At 38.4% G+C, this 25,525-nt stretch overlaps 1 protein-coding gene across 1 annotated transcript in view; it reads left to right on the plus strand.

Annotated features, from left to right (window-relative positions):
• The window catches only part of LOC134540820 (protein nervous wreck), a 303,303-nt gene that overhangs the window by 241,797 nt on the left and 35,981 nt on the right, over positions 1-25,525 (plus strand). The window contains exons 13-14 of the mRNA XM_063383775.1: positions 4,741-4,844; positions 6,523-6,643. Coding sequence (XP_063239845.1) covers positions 4,741-4,844; positions 6,523-6,643 — 225 coding nt within the window. The remainder of the gene's footprint in view (positions 1-4,740; positions 4,845-6,522; positions 6,644-25,525) is intronic.

A 25,525-nucleotide genomic window follows, 5' to 3' on the forward strand; every position in this document is an offset into this window, starting at 1 on the left:
TTTACATTTGACATAGACTGATTTTGGCTTGTTTTCCGTATGTTAGTGAAATCGTCCGGGCCTGCGCCCCTTTTAAGTCCGATATGCCACCGCCCAAACACCATCCACCCTCCATTCAAACCTCCCGCCTACCCGTGCGTACGTGTGCGTGCGTGTGTGCTGCCCGGCAAGAGTGCGCTGTCGAGCCAGTGCGCCGCACCCCTAAAAACATAAGTATATATAATTGTGTTGTTTGTATTTATATTCCCTAAGTGCAACGTGACGGCAGATCGGCCGGGAGGGTTTTATGTACTTTTATTTTAAAATAATGTATTAAAATATCATAGCGTTTCCGGACATTCCCGAGGAAACCCGAAGCCAGACAATAATTAAATTTAAATCTTAATACATAATTGTAATTTGTACAATCTTTTCTCTCTATTCAAAAATTGTCACATATTTTTTAAGGCATTCTTGTCATGCTAATTTAGTTTCCCGTGGCACGAATTCGCAAATATCTTTTAACGGCAATTGTTTCGGCGGGAGGGCACCATGATCTCATTCCCAGTCTTCCGCCATCAACGACCGAGAGCAGACGCATCAGCACTCCGGGGACCTCACCGCTTGTTTTCTCTGCCAAGTAATTCTGTTAACTTTAATTTCGTCTCAATCACTTTCTTTTAGTCCTCGGAGCTACTCTTGGTCGGGGGACTGCTTCATTAATTAGTTTATGGCCAGTCTCGGTCTTTTTCCTCGTACTACGTAATTTAATATGTGACCACGTGGTGGCTCATCACCCCTAAACCGATTCGTGCCGCGGGCGTTTTGTACAGCTTCAACCGTGTACGTGTGTGAGCTGAAGTAGCGGAATAAATCAGACGTGCGAATTTAACGTATTCTTTTATTTTCCATCTGTGTGACCACGTGGAGTGTGACGGCGTGTGGGACGCCTGAGAGCCCACTGCGTAAGTAAAAGCGTGCCCGACGCTGAGAGCTGGCAGGAATTAGTGCTAGATGTTTTCAAGGGGGAATATCACGTCTCACATGGGCGACGTCACGCCCTGAGTTAGGAGTCTCACCGGGTCCACGTGCCGCACCACGTGGTGGCGCCCAGTAACCTTCCACCTTAAAGCCGACCTATCGACCCCCCGCTTACAACAAGTGTCGCCCCAACGAGTGGCCCAACAACATTAGTGTATTCATCTTATTTGTCCATTCTTTGAGTTTTCTCTAAGACATACATTGCAATAATAATTTTAATAATGATTTAAATCAACCCGGGTAATATTGGTGGGAGTCAAGAGACTCAACATTTGCACCAAAGTGCAAAACGTTTTGGCAATTCAGAGCATAAAATAAGTTACTTGTCAGTTTTATTGTGTAGCTGAGGTTTTAAAAAAGGTCTGTGTCATCTGTGTGAAGGCTGGTGACCGTCCAGCTAGGGTTCACAGAAGCATTTCCTACAGTCACGAAAATCCTAGTTGAAACTCTTTTCAACTTCATTTAGTTTCATATTAGTTTATAAGGACATGTACTTCTTTTAAAAAATTTTTTTATGAAACTCGGTGAAACAGCCGCAAGCCATATAATCCTTAATTCCTTAAGCCTCAAGAGTCAATTAAAAGCTTAATTAATATAAAAATACATTTTTTAAAAAGTCATTTCACTCCTTGACCTATTTATTTTGGTATTGAACACAACACCTCATAGTCATCAGCGTGGTGGTTAAAAAACTTTTTAAGTTTAAAATTGTTTACCACCTATTGGATCATTATTTTATATATTCATTAAATGTAATCTACTTTTAGATGTCAAGTTATATACTGTTTATATAATAAATAAATATAAGATTTGTGGATTAAGTTGTCAGTTACAGTTTTAACATTTTAGTGAAATATCTATATTAAAAAAAATTAGGGTACATATAGTATTGTTACACAACCATAATTTTTTTTTGGAATGAAAATGTTTATCATGGACCATCTGGTATACTTTAAGAGTAAAGAAATGAAACTCACCTTTTTATGAATGTATTTATTTATATTTTTTCTAGTTAATCTTAAAATGATATTTTCCATTTAAAAATTGTAAATAAATATTTACTTTACATTTAATACATTTAAAACGTGGTTTCATTAGCTTAATCTTCGCTTAATCAGGTTTTCATAGTTGGAGTTGATTTCAGCCATCCTAGCGTCTGTACTGGTCGACTCAATCAGTGGCCCTACAACAAGTCTACAGTGCTTACGAAGGCGTCTCACTTGTTCTGTTAAGTTCTTGCGCTCGTTTGATTCGGTACGAACCGGCCTGGCTGTGAATTTTTCTAAATACCTGAAACAAGAAATTTTAGAATGTTTTGTAAACTCACCGGGCACAACTTTTCACTAGACAACTTTTTTTTTTCCTGCTTAGCTTACATTTTACAATATCCAAACCACGACTCACAAATTACTTGTGTAACCATTTCCATTGTGAAGTTATTACTAATTCTTTGGTTGCACAGAGTGAATTTCGAGGCTCTATTCAAACCGCCCCCCTTTCCCTGCTCAATAACGTAGGTACACAATGGTGTGAGTACACTAACAGGCAACAATGTACAGTAGTGTATTACCAGAATACATACAACACTTGGCGTTACAACTCTTGAGTCACGAGATATATTAACATTTTTGGCAAAATCATTTCATTGCTAACTTTTCATGTTAAAATGAAATTCATGAAAAAGTATCAAACAAACAGTTACAGTCCGGGAAGTCACAAAACTTTTAACTTGGAGCAACCTTTTTTCATTACTTATCTTATTTTAATATCTTACTTCAGTTTATAATTTACAGATTAACTATTATTGCTTGCAGACTGTCCATTTGAATAGTGTGGAAATCATCTCATTAAAATATTTCAGCTTTATAACTTAAAAATTGGTATGTTTCTGTAAGTTGTAGCTATATTATGTGTAAGATTTGCTCATGTTTAATTTTGTTTATTATGTATGTAGAACGAATAAAACAATCACACTGTGATGTCCAAAACAAGATGTAGTTGTAATAACTCGGAGAAGATTGTAGTGTAGTTACATTCAGTGGCGAGGCGTGAGGTTTACATGAGGGGAAGCAATAACTCCGTTCACAGCAAAACATGATGTGGTTGGGGGGGGGGGGGGTCTGGGGGCCCTCCGCCGGGAAAATATGGATTTCAAGGTACAAAATGGTGCTATTTAAGTAGTTTTCTTAACTGAACATTGACTATTCCACAGGTAGAAAAATTGACATTTTTTTTTAAATACATTATTTTTGAAAAATAATTATTGACTTACATTATTCTGATAGTAAAATACCTACTCTACATTACTTATATACTAAGTGGGAGTGTAGTATCATCGTACGCCCACAAATCCCCCACGCACTGCCAGCCAACAGCCCGCGGGAGAGATGCGCGCGCCCCGAGAGACGACCGCCGACTGAAACGCGACATCGCCACCTGCCGTGCCGAACTGTACCGGACATAGCCGAAGCAGTCGGCGGAAAAATTCCACCGTCTGCTTCGGCCATGTTCGCTCCAGTTCGGCAAGAAAGCGTTACCTTCGTAGCTTCTACCGCGTATTTTTCCAGCCAATCCCCTCCCTGAACCTTTGTACCATGCCACCCCCCTTCCGAAAGGAAACTACTGCGGCAGCCTTCCTGCTGAAAGTGATCCTACCAGCGCTTCTAAACCTAGCAACGCTTCTAAAACAGCATGTTTTTGTGTCAACGAGTTCTTTTTTTATAGCGCACAGCGCACAGTATTGGGTCCCAAGAAGATAGTGTAAAAAATACATACACCTAACTGCACGAGCCAAAGTAAAATACTATTCTGAATAAAATATTTATTTAAAAAATACAATGTCTGGAAACTGCCTGGGCAAGCACTGCTTGCCTTGCTTGCCCTGATGAGACGCCACTGGTTACATTAGTGTCTCGTTTAACTGAGCATCTACATTATCCGAGGCGACCTAAAGTGCATTAGCCAGCAAAGACTGTTGAACGTTTGCTTGAAGACTTAGAAAATTATCTTACTGTTGTTGAAAGCATAAAGAAAATTATTTTCAAAGATGCTATTTACTTGTCGGGAAAATAATGGAGTGACGTGAAAGAATCTCCACTGAAGAAGGGCTAGTAAAACACCACCCCAAAAAATGATACCACTAAGCCAACTGAAAACCAAAATGATTTATTTTTTATTTTATCCATTTTATCAAAGAATTTGCTTATCCAAGTTGCAGCGGTGCACATTAACTCAGTTAACTGAGATTCTGATGTAATTAATTTTATTTTGGATCAATGTTCCCAACATTTTACTTGCCATCAGCCGCCGCCTAATCCTCATATGCCCGCCCCGTTTGTGTGTCGTGAGTGAGACCAGATGCAAAGCTTCCACAACTCACTGGGTTACAGTGATTCAGAACTGTGTCAGGATAACTATAACACCAACATAGTGAGTTATGGAAGCTTTGCTTCTGGTCTCACGACATGCAAAGGGGGCATGTGAGGATTCGGCGGTGGCTGATGGTGAGTTAAATGTTTGGGAACACTGACACCAGAATAAATTTAATAACAACATATTCTTGATTAACCTAGTTAATGAGGACTGCGGTATCCTTAAATATGCAAATTTTCTAATAAGGATATAATAAAAAAAAATCTTGTTTTTCAGTTTATCGGCATGATGTTCTTCCAGCTTTTCTTCATTTTAGATTCTTTAATTTCACGCACTATGTGGTTGCAGTGAACGTGGACGAGTGGCTCCAGGAGGTGGACAGCCTGAGCGTGCAGGACATGACGCGGTCCGCCAGCTCTCTGTCGATGAGGACGGACGCCTCTGGCACTGGGGTGAGCCACATGTTGCCAGCGCCATTCATTGGAAACATTACCCAGTTGTGCGGTAGTGCCCGCAGATTACGTTCACAGTTGTGGCCTTGGTAATGTTTATAATTTTTTTATTTTTTATTTTGGGTTAGAAAAGTTGAACATTAGTTAATGGAGAGGGGGCCCAACAAAATTATTTACCCGTGGTCCTTAGTTTGTCACCACTCACCACCTCCGGCTAGCTCAAATTAGGTGAAGAGTGGAACATACAGGTTGCAGGTCACGAAGAAACAAGAAATTTATAAACATTGTTCGATGTATTACCTGTTTTATTTATTTATGTAAAAATTACACTATATTCCGTACAATAGAGCACAAAATTAATCTAACTGTTCATAAAAAAAATAATACACGGAGCCATCGCCAGGCCATGGCCTGCTCGGCCCGCCGCCTGAACAATGACCGTCCGGTCCGGTGCTCGGACAATGACTGATCTTACAGCCTTTCTTTCCTTCGTGCAGGAAGTGTCCTGGGCTCGCTGACGTAATTTTCAGCCAATCACGGCGCATAGCAACAGAAGCTTCCACGAAATGCTTACTTCTGTTCCCACGACACAGCGATTTTGTATCTTTCTCGCACTCCCGTGACCGTGACTCACACGCCTAGCGTGTGAAACAAAGCCTCGGTCGTGGATAAAATTAAGGAAAATCACGTCAGCATGCCTTCCCACACAAAGAAGCCAGCAAAAAATTACGAGAAAAATAAACTTGTGAATTTTAAATAAAAAACAATAAACCCAGAGAAATATTTTCACAATAACTTTGAAAGAAAAAATGTTACATCTAACCTGAAATAAAACCAAAAATTTATAACAAATTATTATTAATGGATTGCATGAGGAAGGCTGTAATCTGGGTTGTTACAAGTTTCTCTCAATGGCCCTGCACGTGACGATGAATGGTGACACACACACACCCATGCATGTAATGTTGTGCATGCACACACACAGACTAAAGAAACATACACTTAATTTATGTTATATTTCTGAGTTTGGAACCCTGTCCTTAAAAGCGGACAGAACCAGCTCCAAATGTTTGTTGGTGGGAAGGTGAATGCCCCTCCAATGTTTTCTGCATACATGTGTGTGGAAGGTTGTGGGTGGTATGGAATACCTACCAATCAAATAAGAAGTCCTTTAACTCTTCCAGTCTATGGTACAGTGAAGGGTATGTCTAAAGGATACATGGAGTTAGTGAAAAATTGAATATGTGGGTTACTGTACATTCTACTCGACATCACACACTATGCTAAAAATAAAACTTAAAAAAAAAATGTGTAATTATAATCTAATAATTAAAATATCAATATCATAATTATAGCTTAAGATAAAATATAATTTATAATTTTAATATCTTAAGAATTTAAGTGTGACTAGAAGGTTTAAAATATATTTTAATACATTTCTGATATATTGAAGATATCATCAAAAATATGGATTATAATTTTTGCAAGTATATGTACAGGTTTTTCTTTTTCTTTTGGGAGTTATGGAGGGAAGGGGGGCGATGGTCCTCATCGAACATTTCTTAGTATTGTCATTTCTTAGACATGGCTGCATCCACTTCAGTGGGAACACGAAGGTTTCTAGGTTTCTTGTGATACGTCGTGACCTTCGCCGCTCGACCGTCCCCCGGTGTTGCAGGAGCCGCCCAGCTCGGACTCGCTGTACGACAGCGATGCGGACGCGGGCTCGGAGGCGAATGCCGCGGAGCAGGCCCTCGTGCTGGACGAGGCCGACCAACCAGACACCGCCGAGGTGGACGGTGAGTGGGGTGAGCCTCGTTTCAGACCATCTCTGTGCCGCCCTCGCTTCCCTCCGGAGGGGCGGCCGCGGCCACCTGGGCGAGTCAGGGCTCGGGACAAGGTCTTCAGATGTGTGGTTGCTGTCATACTGGGAGGCAGAGGCAGGGAAAGGGGAAAGGTTACGTTACTCCTTCTCATCTTCCCAAAAAATTTACAGCCATTTTTTTTCTTCTAATTCATAAATATTTCAAAATAGTTAAACCAAAATAACATCAAATCTTTGTTCTGGGTTCCTAGCAAGTTCGACCAAAAAATCTATGAAATCTTCGCCTTTGACGGTTATAACCCAGAGGCCAAGCAACACCAGACAACAGCCATGATAGCCTGCAAATAGGGATGGGGCGAATCCTGATTTCCTCGAATCCGAATCCTAACTCAAATCCTCGACTGGAATTGCCGAATCTCGAACCCAAACCCGAATCTTTTAACAGATGATGTCCACATATCTAATGTAAGTGATATGTATTCTGATTGCACTAAAAGTCCCTTGACTTTATCACATGTAGTTTGGTACATTTCTGGTATAGCCTAAGTGTATATAAAGACAAAATATTTTTCTTGAGAAATTATAGTTTTAGTACAGATTAGCGGTTAGGATTTTTTCTATAAATAAGCTAGAGGTCTGCGAGCCTAAGAATTTTACTTCGAGCCGAGCTCGAGCTTTTGTGGTACAGTTACACTTTTGGGAAATTATTTTTATCTTAAAATTAGTATAATGTTTGAATAAAGTATTAAAATGAAGTGGGCTTATTAATTTTGGGTAACTATTAATTTACAGTGTGTGTTTACATTTTGCACTGCTAGAAAAAAATAACATTTTTTTCCATTGAATCTTACCTGTTTCCATTGGTTCATTAGTAACTGATATCATCCAACTAACATAACCAAGTATATGTTTGTGTAAATGTAACATATCTTTGGGAAAATTTCATCCTTGTCAATTTTTCTGGAGTCCTTACTGAGCTTCAACAAACTTAGCACCAAAAATCATGTTGTTTGAAAAGTACATTCACATTGTTTCAACATTTCCACTTTTCAGCACAATAATTCTAAGAGAGATTGTCACAGAGTATTAAATTCTGTTCTTTAATCTATCATGCAGAACAATAATTTGTTCTGCACGTTCAGGAGTTAAATTAGCTCTACGATTGGAGATAGTGTTTCCAGCAGAAGAGAAGCGTCTCTCGTTGGCAACCTGCTTGGCTGGAATGCTTTAGTAAAATTGCTTAACCTCAAAATTAGTGTCATAAATATCTGTAACTGGTCATTAAAGTTTAATCAATTGAAAGTAATAAAAATAAAAGCATTTTACTTCATTCAATTTACACTTGCAAAAAAAACATACACACATAAACCTACATGGAAATTAAAGTCTTTTTCAATATCCCGAAGTCTGAAATATGTTTACTCATGTCATTAAATGTAGAGCTGTATTGAAGAAGCCGATTTTGCCAATATTTAGTTGAATCGGCATTTCTGCCGACTTCCGATACAGTACGCTTGTTAATTTTCGGCCGATATTACTGAAAAACGAAAGAGACTGCCTTAACCTAAAAATCCAGGAGTACCATTTTCACTTTTCGTAGTAGTACTGCATTCTTTCACATCGCATTATTTCTTAGCAACATGTGCCAACCGTACATATCAAAGTTTAACATCCTTTTTCTTTTTTTTTCAACAATGTTCTTTAATTTAATATGTCATAAATAAATAATGCATTAAGGCCCGTTTAGACGAGCAATTTTTTCCCGGCAATGTGTGGCGGCAATACAGTTGCCGGCAATACTCGGCAACTCTCGGCAATGTTGCCGACAATACGACCACAATTGCCATTTTCTTGGTCAATATTTCCGGCAACTTTCGGCGCGGGCCACACATTGCCGAGGGTTGCCGAGTGTCCCACGGCGGATGGGACACACGGCAATATTGCCAGTCTGTCCAGCGTTTTTGAGTCGAGTGTGTGCATTGCAGCTTTCCGTATTTTCCGAGTATGTCGTGGAGTCAAGAGCGATTGATTCATTTCGCTAACGAAGTTCAGCTACATCCTGAACTATGGGAAATATCACATGCAAAGTACCGTGACAGGAATTTAAAAAAAGATGTTTGGGCTGACATTGGCAAACAATTTGATGTTTCGGGGGAAGTAGCGCAGTCAAAATTTAAAAGTTTGCGCACTTACACGAAAAGCGAGAAAAAAAAGCTGCAAACGAAAAACAAAAGTGGCAGTGGTGCTGCTGACGAAGACAGTTCGTGGTTCCTCTTCAAACATATGATCTTTATTTTAAGCAGTAATATTCCAGATGCGGGTAAAGAAAGCTTCTCTGTAGAAGATGAGGTAAGACCCATTTTATATTTCTGAACAGCTAGTATAGGCTTATATATTTATTTTTCCCATAGGGGCCTATACATTTTATTATCAAAGAAATTGTTTACACATTTGTGTTTTTTATAAAAACAATATTTTGGCCAAAAAATGAGACAACAATTGTAATTGTTCTGTATCGCGTATCCAAGTTTATCCCTCGCTCCTAATGGCATAATCCTATAAATATTGATCATGTGATATATGATGCTTGCTGTTATAATTGTGTAAGTCGAAAGATCCTGCACAAATAAAAACTTGTGACATGACAAAGAATTACAATTTTAATTTTAATAAAAATAAAAACATATCTTGCATTCAACTTACGATTATTATTAATTGTTATAACACAAGTTTTGATTATGTTCAAGATCTTTCTATGTACTAAATTAAAACAGCAAGCATCATGTACAACAAAAAAAAAATACAGGTTCATGCCATCAGGATCAAGGGATCAATATATGCGATACTGAATTTTACCTCCACACATAAATTGAAACCCACTAACACTTGTTACTGTACAAAACTATTTTTTAACAAATTCAAATACTGGCACATCTCACAAATGTTTGTCCTGCCACGACACATTTCCAAGTGGAGTCATGAAAAATTCTTTGAATTCTTCCCTGACTTGTTCTGAACTTTTTTGGGCCCTTCTTGGTAATCGTGGCAAATCCCTCATTGCAGTTGTAAATTCGTTTCTCCATGAACCTGACATTATTTCTCCAGTGTTCGTGTCTTCTGTGTCAAATGTGCCCGGTGGCGAATACAGTGCTCTTGCTTGAGGATTCCTCCGTAGAAAGTTATGTAAATAGGCACAGGCTAACACTACATCTTGCACTGTTTCTGTTTTTAAGTTCACAACAGACCTAAATATGCGAAAAACTGTGGCTAATAAACCAAATACATTTTCAACGATTCTACGAGCTCGTGACAACCTGTAGTTGAACACTCGTCTCGGAGAACCTTTTCCTAACTCTGTTGAATATGGTTTCAAAATATTTTCAGTCAGCGGAAAAGCATCATCAGCCACGACTACATAAGGCGATGGTTCAACTCTTCCTGGCAATGCTTCTGGAGTGGGAATATTCAATGTCCCACTGAGTAAAGCTTTTCCGAATGACGTGTTACGAAAAACGCCACCATCAGATATAGATCCCTGGCATCCAACATGTGCGTATAAAAATCTGTATTGAGCATCCACAGCAGCAAATAAGACAACACTGAAATATCTTTTATAGTTGAAATATTTACTTCCGCTGTTGGATGGACACTGTATGGCGATATGCTTTCCATCTATTGCAGCCAAGCAATGAGGAAAATTCCATCTGCTATAAAAATCCCTTTCCACTTGCAACCATTTTTCTTTTGAATTTGGTACCTGAAAATAAGAAACATTAAATTAACTAAAATTCAAAGTACAAACACATGCATTAATATATCACTTTGTTGAGTAAATACATTTTACCCAACCTGTGCTGTTAATAGACGCACAAAACGTACCTAAGTGTATCATTTTTTTTACCAGTACATCATTGCAGTTTTACTTTAATTATACTCAGAATCAAAAAATGTGTGTTTTTTCCACACAATTTTATTCGTATTTATTTATTTATATATTGCACTATCCTTGCAAGTAAGAGGAATTAAGAGGGAAAAACCCCACCCTCTTCCTTTCGGGAAGGTTTGAAGTTATATGTGGTAGTTATGTTGCTTCAGATTGTTTTGTTGGTTTGCGGTACATATGATTTAAGATAATATATGTATATTTCAGGATTCCGACGGAGAGAATAATGAAGAGGTAGGTCATTCCCCATCACTTTCTAATGAATGCAGTACAGAAGTTTTCCCACAGAAAAAAAAAAGAAAAATGCAGAAGGAACGAGAAGAGAAGCAGTTGGAAGAGGCATACAGTCTTCTTCAGGATGGGGTGAACAAGTCAAGAAACCAATTCACACACTTTGGGAACCATGTCGCCTATAAATTGAGTACATACAGTACTTATGTGGCGAACCAAGTGCAGTTCAAAATATCTCAGCTATTATTTGAAGCTGATATGGGGCATTATACCGGCACAGAGTTTCAACAAGAAGCAGGCTCATTCCAATCTTCAGTGCATAATGAAATTTCCTCACTTAGAGGCGGTACCACTGTTTATTCGCAATCATCACAGTATGTCCCATCGCCAGAACCACCTGCTCATCCACCTGCTTCAAGCACACCTACACCTGTGCCGCAATATGTTACAGAAACAACTGAAGAAGATGGCAGTACTGTACTTTGTGAAGTTTACCTAGCCAGCTAGTGCAACAATCGCTAGATTGGTCCTTAATTTTGTGAAATTTTTTCCTAATACATTTTCTTTTGTGTGTAAAAAAATAAATTTAATACATTTGTTATATTTGTAAATACTTACTTGCATGTACTGCTGTAAACCTTCACACAATGCTCTGCAGACTTCTGGTATCATTATAGAAATTGTAGCTGTAGACACTCTAAACAAATACATTAAGCTTTTAAAACTGTCACCGGTAGCTAGAAATCGTAAGGTTATAGCTAACTTTGTAGCTATAGGGATTGCTGTTCTCATTGTGCTGTCCTTTCTCTCGATTTTTGGTCCAATTAAGTTTAACAACTCTTCAAAATCACTTTTAGACATACGTGTAAAATTCTGAAATAAATAAGAGTCAAGTTTTAATTCATTACACAAATTCGTGCTGCTTTGATTTCGTCTTTCTAGATAAGCTCTCATCCATAATGTTCTATTTCTTCTTGCACGTCGTTTTAGAATAATTCTATGTATTACTATGAACGCGGCAGCCGCGACTTCAACTTCCATGACATACAACGTCGGCGAGTTCCGGCAACACACTGAACTTACTTGACCGTCTAAATGCATATTGCCCATCAACTCGTATTGCTTCAACATTGCCGGAAAAGTTCCTGGCAACATTGGTGGCAAGTATTGTCGGGAAACATGTTGACGGACAATATTGCTGGCCATGTGGGGCAAGAAATTGCCGAATATTGGCCAATTTCTGTTGCTCGTCTAAACGGCCCTTAACTATCACGGTCACGGTAAATATACATCTCGGTTGTTACGGTAACTATAGTGCAAATATGGTAGCTATCATGCCTCTGTAGTAATTATGGTATTCTACAAAGAATCTTTAGTTCTTTTTATGGTAATTATCTTAAAATAACTATTGGGTTTGTACTGTAGTTATCGTATATCATCCATATTTCTTCGTATGTTGTTGTTCATTTGTCTTTTCTTCATATATACGTGTGCCATTATTTGAGACAAGAAGTTTCAGAAAAAATTTTAACGGACATTATATCACACATTTAATGGCGTAATGACGAGACCTCGGGCAATTTAAACGCTTTATACGGAAAAACCTACCATGCGGGACCTCGTAAGCGAGTTTTACTGTATTTTTTTCCCGTAAATAGTAAAAAACCGAATCCTTTGACGAATCCTATATCAGACCCGCCGAATCTTCGAATCCCTAGGATTCGGCGGATATTGGATTCGGTCGCCCCATCCCTACCTGCAAAACTTATTAACTATTTCAGTTAACTTATTTCAGAGTGTTAAAAAACCCATTTTTTTTCATGTGATGAAAGTAGGAGAGATTATTTGGCAATGTTTAACAAATTTCAAAAGTAAGAATTTACTTTGTAACATAACAGTCCTCTCTCCCCTTCTCACCTTGCACCCACAAAGCTGCTGTCTGGATCCGCCCTTGGCATACCCGCAACTAACACTTTATTTAGAGGTAGAAACAATGCTATTGTTGAGTCTGAATGGTTATAGAGTGCAACGGGACGTACTCTGATTAGAAAAGAAGTAGACTTTTTTTTTCCATCAAAAATTTAGGATGCTTTTTTTTTAACGAAAATTTGTAAACTTTGTGGAACTTTTAACACTATAAATATTTTTGGTTCAGTTTTATTTTTAATTTACATATTATTTTATAATTTTCGTGTGAATAATCACTGTTTTATAACATAACTTGTTTAAGTATTTTATTACAATTTTCTTCAGGAACATAAAAAATTGTTTATAAAATTTTAAATAGTTAATGAACAATAATGTTTCTTTTTATAAAATGTATTTACTATTTTAAAAATGAAATATTTAGTATCAACATTATGTTATCATCACAACTATTCATAATGGGGCTAGATGCTCATAGTCCATTTGGCAAATTCAAACGGCACCTTTAGTATGTCTTGGACAAATTTTTCTTGTTCATGTACTTTTATTCAAAAATTTTTGTTCGCACATTTTTTTAATTTGATGTCTAGGATGCAGACATAATAGATCATAAATTGTACAAAATTTTAAATACCACTATTCGTTTCATTATGACAGCCACATCTTTCTAACTAAAGGATACAACGGGACACCTTAAACATGTTACTTCTAGCACTGACGAGACATCCTAGTGAGCCATCTGGTATTCCATGTTGGCCTCTGAAATAAGTAGAGGTTCGATAACAAAAAAACAGTTATACGTGACAAAAAGCCATTAATTCTTTGATGTATCCTGTAGTTCTAGTAGTACAAACTTTACAATTTAATCATGCCTAAATTAATGAATTTAAGGAAATATAGGTTTTCTGTTGTCAAACATTCTAGGATTTTTATTTCCTTTGAAAATGAGTTAAAAGGATTATTTTTCGGAGAGACGAAACTCTGCTCTCCAAATAAGTTACGAAAAGCAGCTACTCTCGTCTCGATGTACCAACTCGCGGTTGGAACCCCACTCGCCCGTGGCCACAGCCCGTCTGCTGCATGGAACGCAGAGCACACCATAGCTAGCACGTGCGCTGAGGTAGTTGCAAGACAAGTGAAAGCTTGTGCTAACATGCAGTGCTTGGCTTCCCGATGAGTAGAAAGCTTTTGCTCTGCAACAAACTTTGTATGTTAGCCACCTAGCTGTTTGTGTAATTGTTATGTACTGTCAGCTCAGTTGGTAAGGCTGAGAGTGTTGTGTTGTCTATGGTTCGTTAGTCAGCAGCTGGGATCATGGCGGACAGCTCGTCAGATAACCTGTTTAACCAATGTATCGCATAATGCAGACACAGTGCGTGTAACGGGTACATAAAAGTGGCGACGAGGAATTCCGGATCGGTTCGTGCGCGTGAAGTGGTGTGCGGGCGATGATGGCGGCGATTGGGGTTATGGGAGAGTTTGTGACGGGTTGGGACATGTGGAAGAGTTACCGCGAAAGGGTGCAGTTTTATTTTATAGCTAATAAAATTGAAAACGACGAAGCAAAACACTCTGTATTTTTCACTGTTTGCGGGGCGGAACTCTACAACTTAGTTTCTTTGTTGTTAGCTCCACAGGCTACCGATGAGATACCCATCGCCAGTGTATTCAGCAAGCTTTCCGTACATTTCGAACCGAAACCCAGCGAGATTGTGGAGACATACAAATTTTTAAAACGTGACCAGCTAGCGGATGAAACTATAGCAGTCTATCTGGCGGAACTCTGACGATTGAGCACGCATTGTAACTTCCCCAATTTGGAGAGGATTTTGAGAGACAGACTGGTTTGTGGTGTACGGGATGGATCGGTTTAGCACGCGTTGCTGTCTAAGGATCCACTGAGCTTCAAAGAGGCAGTGGATATTGCCATGGTGGCTAAGGCAACAGGGAAGAACATATTGGACTTACGTGGAAAGGAGACGAGATAAGTCCAATGCGTGTTGGCGAACATCCGGTGCATGCGGTGGCGGGCAGAAGCCATATCTGCAGACGTCTGGATGGTATTCAGGCGAACATGGACACGGGAATACGTAAACAAATGATGGGCCCCCAGGAGAACAAACGGAAACAACAGTGTTGGCGATGTACAGGGAATCATGTTGCGGAAGAGTGTCGGCATGTGACAACTGTGTGCCGGTTTTGTTCCAAACAGGGCCACATAGAGAAAGCCTGTATTACGAAACAAAAACTAGGTAGGCCTATTGGTGGGGCTCGACAGGGAAATGTGGGGAATAAGTCTAACTCTGGACTTACTCACATGTTGTCAGATACAGTAAGGGAGCAAGAGGGAGAACAGAATGAAGCAATGTACAGTTTGAATAACCTGCGAGCGTTGAAAAGTAAGGCACCCTTTGTCATGGATGTTTGGTTGTATGGCAACAAACACTGCATGGAAATAGATACAGGCGCAAGTTTTTCTGTTATTAGTGGGGAAACATACAAGGCCCTGTGGCCCGAACACCCCCCATTGGACATGTGTAACATCGCATTGCGTACGTGGTCCCAAGAACAGTTGCGGGTTAAGGGAGTTAAAACAGTCTTGGTAAAAACAAGGGGAAGTGAGGCATTACTGCTTCCAGTGTTAGTGGCGGCTGGGAAAGGGCCGAGTTTGATGGGGAGGAACTTGTTGGAGCCCCTTGGGATTTCTGTGGAGTGTGTTTTCGTGGTAGAGAGTTGCAAGGAACCGAATATTGTGCAGAAGATCCGATGGGTGGAGGAACTGGTAGCCAAGTATCCAAAGGTATTTGACAGCAGTTGTTTAGGCCAGTATAAGGGTCCACCGGTATCCCTCGCACTTAAAGAGGGAGCCACACCAGTATTTAGGAAATGCAGACCAGTGCCGTTTGCAATAAGGGACAAGGTAGGGGATGCAATGGACAAGCTGGTGATGCGAGGAGCTTATGAGGCAGTGCCGTATTCATCGTGGGCGACACCTGTCGTGCCTATTATGAAATTGGATGGGTCCATTCGCATATGTGCTGACTACAAGAGCACAATCAATCCAGCATGTAAGACAGAGTGTTATCCGTTGCCGACCATCAATGAAGCTCTGGCATCGCTGGCAGGAGGGAAATATTTCACGAAGCTGGACTTGGAGGATGCCTACATGCAGGTTGGAGTCGATGAGGGAACGGCAAATTTGTTGACTGTCAATACCATCAAGGGACTTTTTAAGGTCCGCCGATTACAGTTTGGAGTGAGCAGTGGCCCTGCCGTATTCCAGAGGCTCATGGAAACACTCTTAGCAGGAGTAGAAGGGATGGTAGTGCTACTGGACGATGTGTTAATAGCGGGCCCAAATGAAGAAGATCACTGGACACGTGTAGCGGAGGTAGTGCCGAGGATAGACAAGGCTGGGTTACGGATGAAGAAGTCCAAGTGTGTTTTTGCATCCGCAGTGGTGAATTTTCTAGGTTATAGGATAGATGCGGAAGGGATACATCCCACACACAACAAAGTGGAAGCAATCCGCAGGGTACCAGTGCAACAAAACAAGAAGGACCTGCAGTCTTTTTTGGGCTTGCTCAATTTCTATGAGCGGTTCTTGAGAGATAAAGCTAGTGTGTTGGAGCCACTACACCAACTGCTTGATGGAAACGCTGCCTGGAAATGGGAGACACAGCATGCAGTTGCATTTTCCAAGGCCAAGGAATTGCTACAAACAGACTGTGTGCTGGTCCATTATGGCACCACAAGATCTCTGGTGCTAACATGCGACGCCTCAGAGTACGGCGTGGGTGCAGTGCTGGCACATGTCATGGATGATGGTGAGGAGAGACCAGTGGCGTTTGGATCGCGGACACTGCAAAAATGTGAGCGGAACTATGCGCAGATCGACAAGGAAGCCCTCGCTGTGATATTTGGGGTGACTAAATTTCGTCAATATTTGGCAGGCGGACCACAAGCCATTATTACGACTTTTGGATCCCAAGCGCCCAATCCCGGACATACTGTCACATCACATGTTACGGTGGAGTCTGTCTGTTGCTGGGCATGTATGACTACACCATCATTCATAAGCCAGGGGTTCGGATTGGACATGCAGACTCCTTGTGCAGGTTGCCACAGCCGACGTCACCAAGGGAAGTCCCAGCAGTGGCAGATATCCTGATGTTTGAAGCAATGCCAGATGCCCCCTTGGACGCCCAGGCCATGGCACGATGCGTGAGCAAGGATCCAGTGTTGAAGAGGGTGAAGCATTTTGTGTATCATGGATGGCCACAAGAAGTACCTAGTGAGGAGATTCGACCCTACTGGAACCGCTGGTTAGAACTGTAAGTTTTCCGTGATTATGTGCTGTGGGGAATACGGGTGGTAGTTCCGCAGCAGCTGCAAAGTAGCCTACTAGGAATGTTACATGCATCACATGATGGAATGGTGCGCTCAAAGGCCATAGCTCGAAGCTACATCTGGCGGCCAAAACTGGACGAAGACATTGAGGAGATTGTAAGCCATTGCCAGATATGTCAGGCCGAACGCAGGGCACCAGCAAAGACCCAGGTGCCATGGAGCACGCCCCAGAGACCATGGTCCCGTCTGCATGTTGATTTTGCGGGCCCTTTCAAGGGAAAACATTTCTGGTTGTCATCGATGCCTTTTCAAAATGGCCAGAGGTACGGTTGGTGCCGTCAATATCATCAGCTGTAGTGGTGCAGGAGCTGAGGAGTATGTTTAGTAACCATGATATTCCAGATGTTGTGGTGTCTGATAATGGGACTGTCTTTGCTTCAAGTGAAATGAATACCTTTCTAGAGAAGAATGGAGTCATCTACAAGTATACGCCCACATACCATCCGGCCAGTAATGGACAAGCCCAGTGAACGGTGCAAACTGTCAAGGACAAGTTGAAGAAGTTGAAAGCAGGTGACTGGAATACGAGATTGCACAGACTGCTCTTTTCGTTGCGCGCAACTCCCAGTACGGTCACGCAAAAGACGCCTGCCGAACTCTTGATGGGTCGGAAGCTGCAGACGGTTTTCGACAAGCTGCACCCGCGGTCGCTGTCGGGTGCGGGAAAAGGGTTAGTGGAGGACGGGTGTGATGGTAAAATGAGACAGTTTAGTGAAAAGGATCCAGTGTTAATACGCAACTATGGAGCTGGACCCAAGTGGGTCCCTGGAGTGGTGGCACGTAAGGAGGGTCCAGTTACATACCAAGTGCAGGCTGGAGGTCACATGGCACGGAGATGTCAATCAGATGGTGCGACGCAATATCGCTACACGACTCCAGGGGAGCTCGAGGTTACCGGTGGGAGGAGCATCTGGGACGCGGCCCCGAGAGCAGGAAGAATCGCTCCAGCAAGCTGTCCATCAGGGGAGATCAGAGCTTCAGCAGCAACCACAGAGGCCTCCAAGCAGTACAGCGACACAACCAGGATCATCTGGTACGAGGATGAGTGGCAGCGAGATGCCCCTCCACCGAGCGGCCGGTTCCCTAGTGTTAGGGGACTCCGAGCTACCATTTTTGGGGTTTCCTAGTGACTGCGGATCGGCAGCTGCAGTCAATCATGTTCGTCCAGGGCAGCAAACATCTGAGGAGCTTGCTGGAACCTTGGAGTTCTCACTGCAGGAGACCCAGGGACAGCCCAGCAGCTGAGTAACTTGCCAACGAGGGTGAGGGAGCGATCCACACGATTCAAGAAAACACCAAGAAACTTGAGTGACTACGTTCTCCAGTGTGTATAAACAATATGTACAAGTGCTTAGGGTAAAAAATCACTTTGAGGGAAGGACTGTTATGTACTGTCAGCTCGGTTGGTAAGGCTGAGAGTGTTGTGTTGTCTATGGTTCGTTAGTCAGCAGCTGGGATCATGGCGGACAGCTCGTCAGATAACCTGTTTAACCAATGTATCGTGTAATGCAGACACAGTGCGTGTAACGGGTACATAAAAGTATTGCTCTCTAGCGATGAAACCAGCTCAACGTCACTGTATAAAAGACAAGAAGATCTCTTGCAAATGGTGGTGTTCATTATCTTAAAAGTGATTGACATTAAAGAATCTCATCCCAAATATGTATGAAAAGACCTTTTATTTATTCTGTTATGGTTCCCCACAGCTACTTGTCATTACTTAAATTTATGTACCACCAGCATTTTTTCGTGTGTGCATTCATCTTTAAACCTTTTTACCTGTGAATTTTTTTGCCTGGCTTGTAAACTCTCAAAGCTTTGTTCTAACCAATTACTTGCCTTTTGTAAACTCATGGTTTTCATCCTATCAAGGAAAGTAGAATTGCTTTATTACTTTGTAGAGCAACATAGACCACACCTAGACATGGGAGTATAACAATATTTAACTGAAGCATTGAATGTTTTTTTTCACATTTATTTGGCTATACCTTTAAAATAGCCTCCTTTTTTTAAAATAAGCTTTTGTGTGTAATTCCTATTTCAGTCTTCAAATACATAATGTATTTTGTGTTTTACTGAACAGTCCTTAACCCTGTGCTTTTACTAAGTATTGTCCTAATTTTTGAATTCATATTTTTTTGTGTGGATCGTGGACGCTAGGCCTGTGGAAATATTAATTTTTAATGCTAAATGAATGTAAAATCAAATGCTTAAAATATTTGTGAATATTGCACTTGGTGAAACTGTATTACACTTTACAAAATAAAGGATTGAAGTAAAAGAATAATTGTTTAACCTTTGTATTTTTGAACTGATTAAGTGATTATCTAATTGGGCCCCATATAAACATCATTCAATAAAAATTATAAAATAACCATGCAAAATATTAATACTGATTATTAAAAAAAAAAAATAATGCTTAGTAACCAACTTTATGCAAGCAAATAAATATACTAAATATTATCATGTGTGAATCTTTCATTGTTTTAAAGCTTTGCAACAAACTCGAAGCTTCACATCAGACATGAAGCTTTAAATAAAACTAATAGCAATTTCCTGGCAAAGTCAAAATGAATACTGAAAAGAGCTTAAATTGATTCTCTTAGTCGGAAGTGTGGCATTGGCCTAGTTGACACATGATTTTATTAAATGCCTACATGCCAGCTATCTGGTGTAGATTTAGACTACCTCATGTAGGTGGGTTGAGTTGGATGCTGGACTCTGTGGTGCAGAGATCTATAATGCAGCATGAGAGGAAGCTGTGTGAAGACTGGGGGATGCATATCACCACAGTCTGAGTAGGTACATTAAAAAATATTTATTTTTCATTTTATAAATTGATTTTTAAATAGACATTTCAAATCAAATAATTTAATTATATGTTTGCTATAGATACACCAAATAGGACTCGTACAGAAACATTTAAATGGGAAAAGAGTAATTGAGTAATTAAAATTTGTTTTCTGCATCATAATACATGCATATTGTCCATATGTAAAAAATAATCTGTTAGTGATTACACTGATTAAAAATCATTATAAGTACTCTATTTTTATGTAGGTATACATATATGTAATCAGGTTTGACCAGCAAAACAATTATAACTTAAAACAAAACAATTTTAACCTAAAATTTTCATGGTTTTAGAATATAAATTGCCAGTTTTTTCTTTGCATCTTAAGGCTAAGATCCCGAGTTTCTCGCGAGCGAGCAAAGACACGCGTAGTTATCTACGTCCTCAACAGAGCGCACTAGCAGTACGGTTGAACGATGTAGCGACGTGCGGGAAAAGGAAGGGGGGTGGGAAAGAGGACGCTGTTCTCAGAATTCTTATCGCCCAGCGGGGAGTCATGTTTACGACCAGTCAGGGAGAGGGGGGTGGGGGAAGGGTGTACTCTGCCTCGGCGAGTATTAGATTTCCAATCCCTTTGCCTCTCTGTCCATGTCCCTCACACCCACCCAAGAATACTGAATCCTCAACAAAGCGCAAGAGAATAAATATTACTATTTTTGGTACATTTCAGTTAGAAACCCGTACGTAACCGAATGCAACCCAAGGTTATTATAATAAATATTAATTTGGTGCACTACACATATACGATATACAAATTGTATGTTTTACTGCGTTGATTATGTGGCCAAAACTATCAGATTTGATCTCTTTTGCAAGAACGCTCGTTCACAGCTAACCACTACACTCAAATAAACTGGCCAGTAATGTAGTTTTCCTGCCCCTGTAAAAAAAATAATAATTTTTAACTGAGTACTACAAAGGTTTTGCGCTTCTACAAAATTTCTTTCTTTACACATTTTGTCACAGGTGTGTGCGTATGTGTATTATACAAACAGTTGAACGTTGACCATCTAATAGCATGACTTTATGTTGCAAAGCGGTATTATTTGCTATATTGATATCTGATTAGAACTGTATTTTTCTGTGCAACTATATATAAAATATGACCAAAAATATTTCAAATGAAGAAGTATTTTCAACTTCAAGTACGCGAGAATTACACAGACTCATTTTCTTGCGTATTGCATAGCATACATACTTCACGTCCATTTCTGACAGTCTTGCAAAGTCACTTCCAAAGTATCTACAAGTATATTCTTCAGGCGAATTCGGACACGGCATTATAATTTGCCATTATATCTAGAAGACGTGTTCTTACATTTGCTTGGAGTTTTAAATTATTTTTTTTAAATAATAAAGGCAATATTAAAGTTTAACTCCATTGCAGAAACACTTACACAATATATTTGGTGGTTCTCTGCAAGTGTATTTTGTGTTTTATTCTAGTTCGATAATTAAGTCAATTGGAATTTATTGCCTTTTTTTCAGATTTGTTTATACATTAGATGTATATAAATATAAAAAATTATGTAACAGGATGAATCTTAAATGGTTTGAACAGTTATCTATAATGACTTAGTTGGTTTGTTCATTAAAAGCCTTTCTTTTTTACTGTTCAAGTTGGATTCCTTTATAACTCAAAAAAATTATCACGTAACTAAAAAAATTAATGAAAGAGCTTAGTTCTGTTCGTATGTAGGTGTTAATTTTATGAAAATAATGTAATACAATTTGTTCTCTAGATAAGTAGATTTAGAAGTAAGGCTTCATATTTCATTCGTTACCATGGTACGACTTCCGGAAAAGTTTTACATATATTTGTTTTTACAGAAGGTACCAGAGCTTGCAGGTTGCGCAGAAAGGAATTGTATTGTTTGTGAGAGTTCTCTGTTGGTAGTAACACATATGATATATGTTTGATGTTCTGTTTCCAACTCATAGTTAACTAAATTTTACAGACTGATAATTATCCTTTGATTTAAAATCTAAGTTATTTACAGTGTTTTTATGCTTTCTTGCGTTTAAGAATATTTTGTTTTGTTTGTATGATGTTTGAGTCACCCGCAAAGATAATGAGATAGTTATTTTATACTGCTTCTTTCGCGGTTTTTTTAATTTTAGTCTTTACAATGGGGAATGAATTATTCAGGCTGTGATAAATAGATAGATTATGCTTTATATCATTAAGATCAAACTCTTCTATTTTTTGTGCATTTGATAGTATTCCTAGTTTAGTTAATTTATCCAACAATATATTTAAACAATCAAGGCCTTAGATGCTTTATAAAAAAAACTCAATTGATTCATAATTAGTTGCCGTGTATAGATTTATTTCGTAGAAAATAAGCAGTATGTGTTTTAGTACTTAGAGTTGATGTAAAACCATGTATTAAATTTGAAAGTATGTTGTACTTTTCATACTTAAAATTATCATACAATGATCAAATATTTTTCGGTATAAGTAAGGACACCTGTATTTCGCGAATACATCTCGTGTCAGGCTATTTCACACATAACTGTAGCTTTTTTCTTAGAAGTTTGGCGAATTGCGGGCGTGCAGCAGTACGGTAACTACGTCCTCATTGGCCCCGTCGAGTGCAGGAAAACAGCCTTCACCGGCCACAGCCAATAATTACAAGAAAAATCTACAATGTTTTGTAAAATACCTTGACACGAAATGTATTCGCGAAATACAGGTTTCCCTAGATATAAGACGTAATTGCTCTTTGACGATAATTTTCTTTACTGGTATCGTCACCTTTCTTATGCAGGAGAATAGTTTTTGTAGTCTTTTGATACCCATTCTGAACGAATTCCAATAATGGAATATGTGTTTATTATAATAAATGGAGAAGTGTATATACTATATTAGCAAATGGATCATTAAAAATATGAAAAGAAATTATAAAAAATTACAAATTATTCTACTGCACATAAATCACAGATTTTAAAAAGCCAAAATTACTATAACATTCAAAATATTACAGAGCGTGCCATGTAGAAAACACGGACGCATGTTGTTGTCTAAATGAAATAAATAAAATACAAGTCTGCGGCTTTAAACCAAAGAAATAAAATGTTTCATAAATATTCAACGCTTATAAGGGTACAACCATTCATTACACTGATAGGACATAGTTTTTCAGTACATCATATTGATTCCAAACCCGACACACATATATAAATAATTTGTGTTACACTTCAATTAATTTGGCCATGATTTAAACCTGATAAATAAACAATGCAAACAAGCGGAACTGTACAGAGTATCTTCAAATAAAATCTGGGCCATAAGTAAATCAATATTTTAGTGCTCAATACAATTCAAAGGAAATGGAAGATTTTTTGTAGTATTATAAATGATCATACAAGGATTGCTGATTTGGTTTTGTATTAATTTTGAGCGTAAAACTACCCCGAAAATATTGCCATCGTAACATTACTATGAGTCTGATTGGCCATGTTGGTGATATGCACGATTTTCAAGGCTATCTCCCGATATTATATGATATGTGTTTTATTTTTATACAAAATGAAGCACGAATATGTTTTATATTTCTTGTGTGAGATACCAGTTGCAAAGACTTTGCAGTTTGATTTTATGGGTAGTGAATCAGTGGTATAAAATAACTTCATTTATTTTTGCCCGATAACATATTTTTGACATTAGTATAATTTTATCACTCGCCAAGCAGAGAACCTAATTTTTTTTAGTCACGAAAAAAATTGTTTGTATTCAATATCAGCTAATAACTTATTATTGCTTATGTCATCAAATACATTTACAGTACTGTTCAATTTGTACAAGCATGAGGAGTAAACAATTTCTGCAACAACGTTCTTCCGAAAGAAGGTATACACCGGTTTTTAAAGGTGCATGCCTATTTCTTAATTTTATTTTTTTAATAATTATAAAATAAAAATTGGTACTTTTCCGAATTTCCTCATTGAGGCTGCGACCCAAATTTCAAGTTTCCAGCCCTTTTGGCAGTGGGTTGGAATTTGTATTGGCCAGTATGTGAGCGAGGAAACTACTTTTTGCATATTCGAGCAATTCAAAATTTAGGCCCTAAAGTTTAATTATAACAATTTCACGTAAACTAGATAGCTCAAAGGCTGGTAAAACAATAGAATTTTATTTCATATAATTCTGTATCAATTTCATCGAAGTATTACACACCCATTTAAACACATTTTATATACATAATAATTTTACTTCAGCAAGGTCTTCGGTTTCTTGTAACACAAATAAAATTACCTAAAAAAATTATGGGACATACTTAAAAAAGTTTTTAAATTGTAATATTTGCCAAAGAATTTAAATAAATCTAACTGCAAATGTAAGAACACAGTATAAAGGTCTTTAAAATTGTATTTTGGAAAATTACCTGAATGTTTATTTGCTAAAACTCCTCATTTCACTTGTTCAAAAGTATTTACATGTATACATATACGTGCGTGTGTGTGCGCACGTGGAACTTATGTTTCTATGATAATTTATAGTTGCAAATAATGTAGCGGAAGTTAAATTGAAAAATATATAATTCTTTTTGGCCAATATTTGTTTTAAAACATAATTTTACATGACTCCAGAAGCAAAAAAAAAAAAAAAAAGAATCGCCACTGCCTTGTAATTGTGTTTCTAACGAACTTGTGTAACTAACGAAAATGCTCAAGGTTAGTGATACAATAAATACTTGGGTAGTGAAAAATCCATTGTTAAAAACCAAAGGTAATTTTAAACGACCTTTAGTTAACCATACTTGAACGACAGCATCGAGAGATTGTCCCTTATTTTTGTATCGTTATATACATAACTAAATCGTTACGGGAGGAAGTTGCCATAGGCGGCTGGTCCTTCAGTTACTAATTTTTTTTTAACATCTATTAATATTTTGATCATAACTCATTTATGTAACATTACACCCAGAGGTATAGCCCATACTACCAGAGCTAAAGTCGAGGTACAAATATAATTAAAGAAACATAATTAAATAAATTATAACTAAAGAAATATAATTAAATTAATTTATACAAAATCATTGTCATTTTGCAAATCAATTTTTTTACAATAATTATTGAAATATTCTAATAAAATCTTAAACATTATATATTTGTCTTGAATGTACGATTCTTGAATAGAAGTATAAATAATAATTAAAATTGATTTTGGAAGTTATATTATTATATGAAACAATTTTGCTATTATTTTAATACACCGTGATTGCAGGATTCATTCATGTGTTCGGTAAAGAGTCATATCAAAATACATAATGAAGTCACTAAGATAATATGTGAAATAATGTTGTAATAAATGTAATTTGCGACGTTCACGTAGATGCCCGTAAACGAAACAGGTTAGATATCATATTTAGCACTTTAGTATTTCCAAATAAGTTTTTTTAAGGCGCCCAACTATTATAATAAATCTCTATCTACTAAAACAATTCAGTAATTGTAGTTAGATGATTTTAAATCAAAAATATTCTATG

The sequence above is a fragment of the Bacillus rossius genome, chromosome 1 (genome assembly GCF_032445375.1).
Source record: "Bacillus rossius redtenbacheri isolate Brsri chromosome 1, Brsri_v3, whole genome shotgun sequence".
NCBI classification, from domain to species: Eukaryota; Metazoa; Arthropoda; class Insecta; order Phasmatodea; family Bacillidae; genus Bacillus; species Bacillus rossius.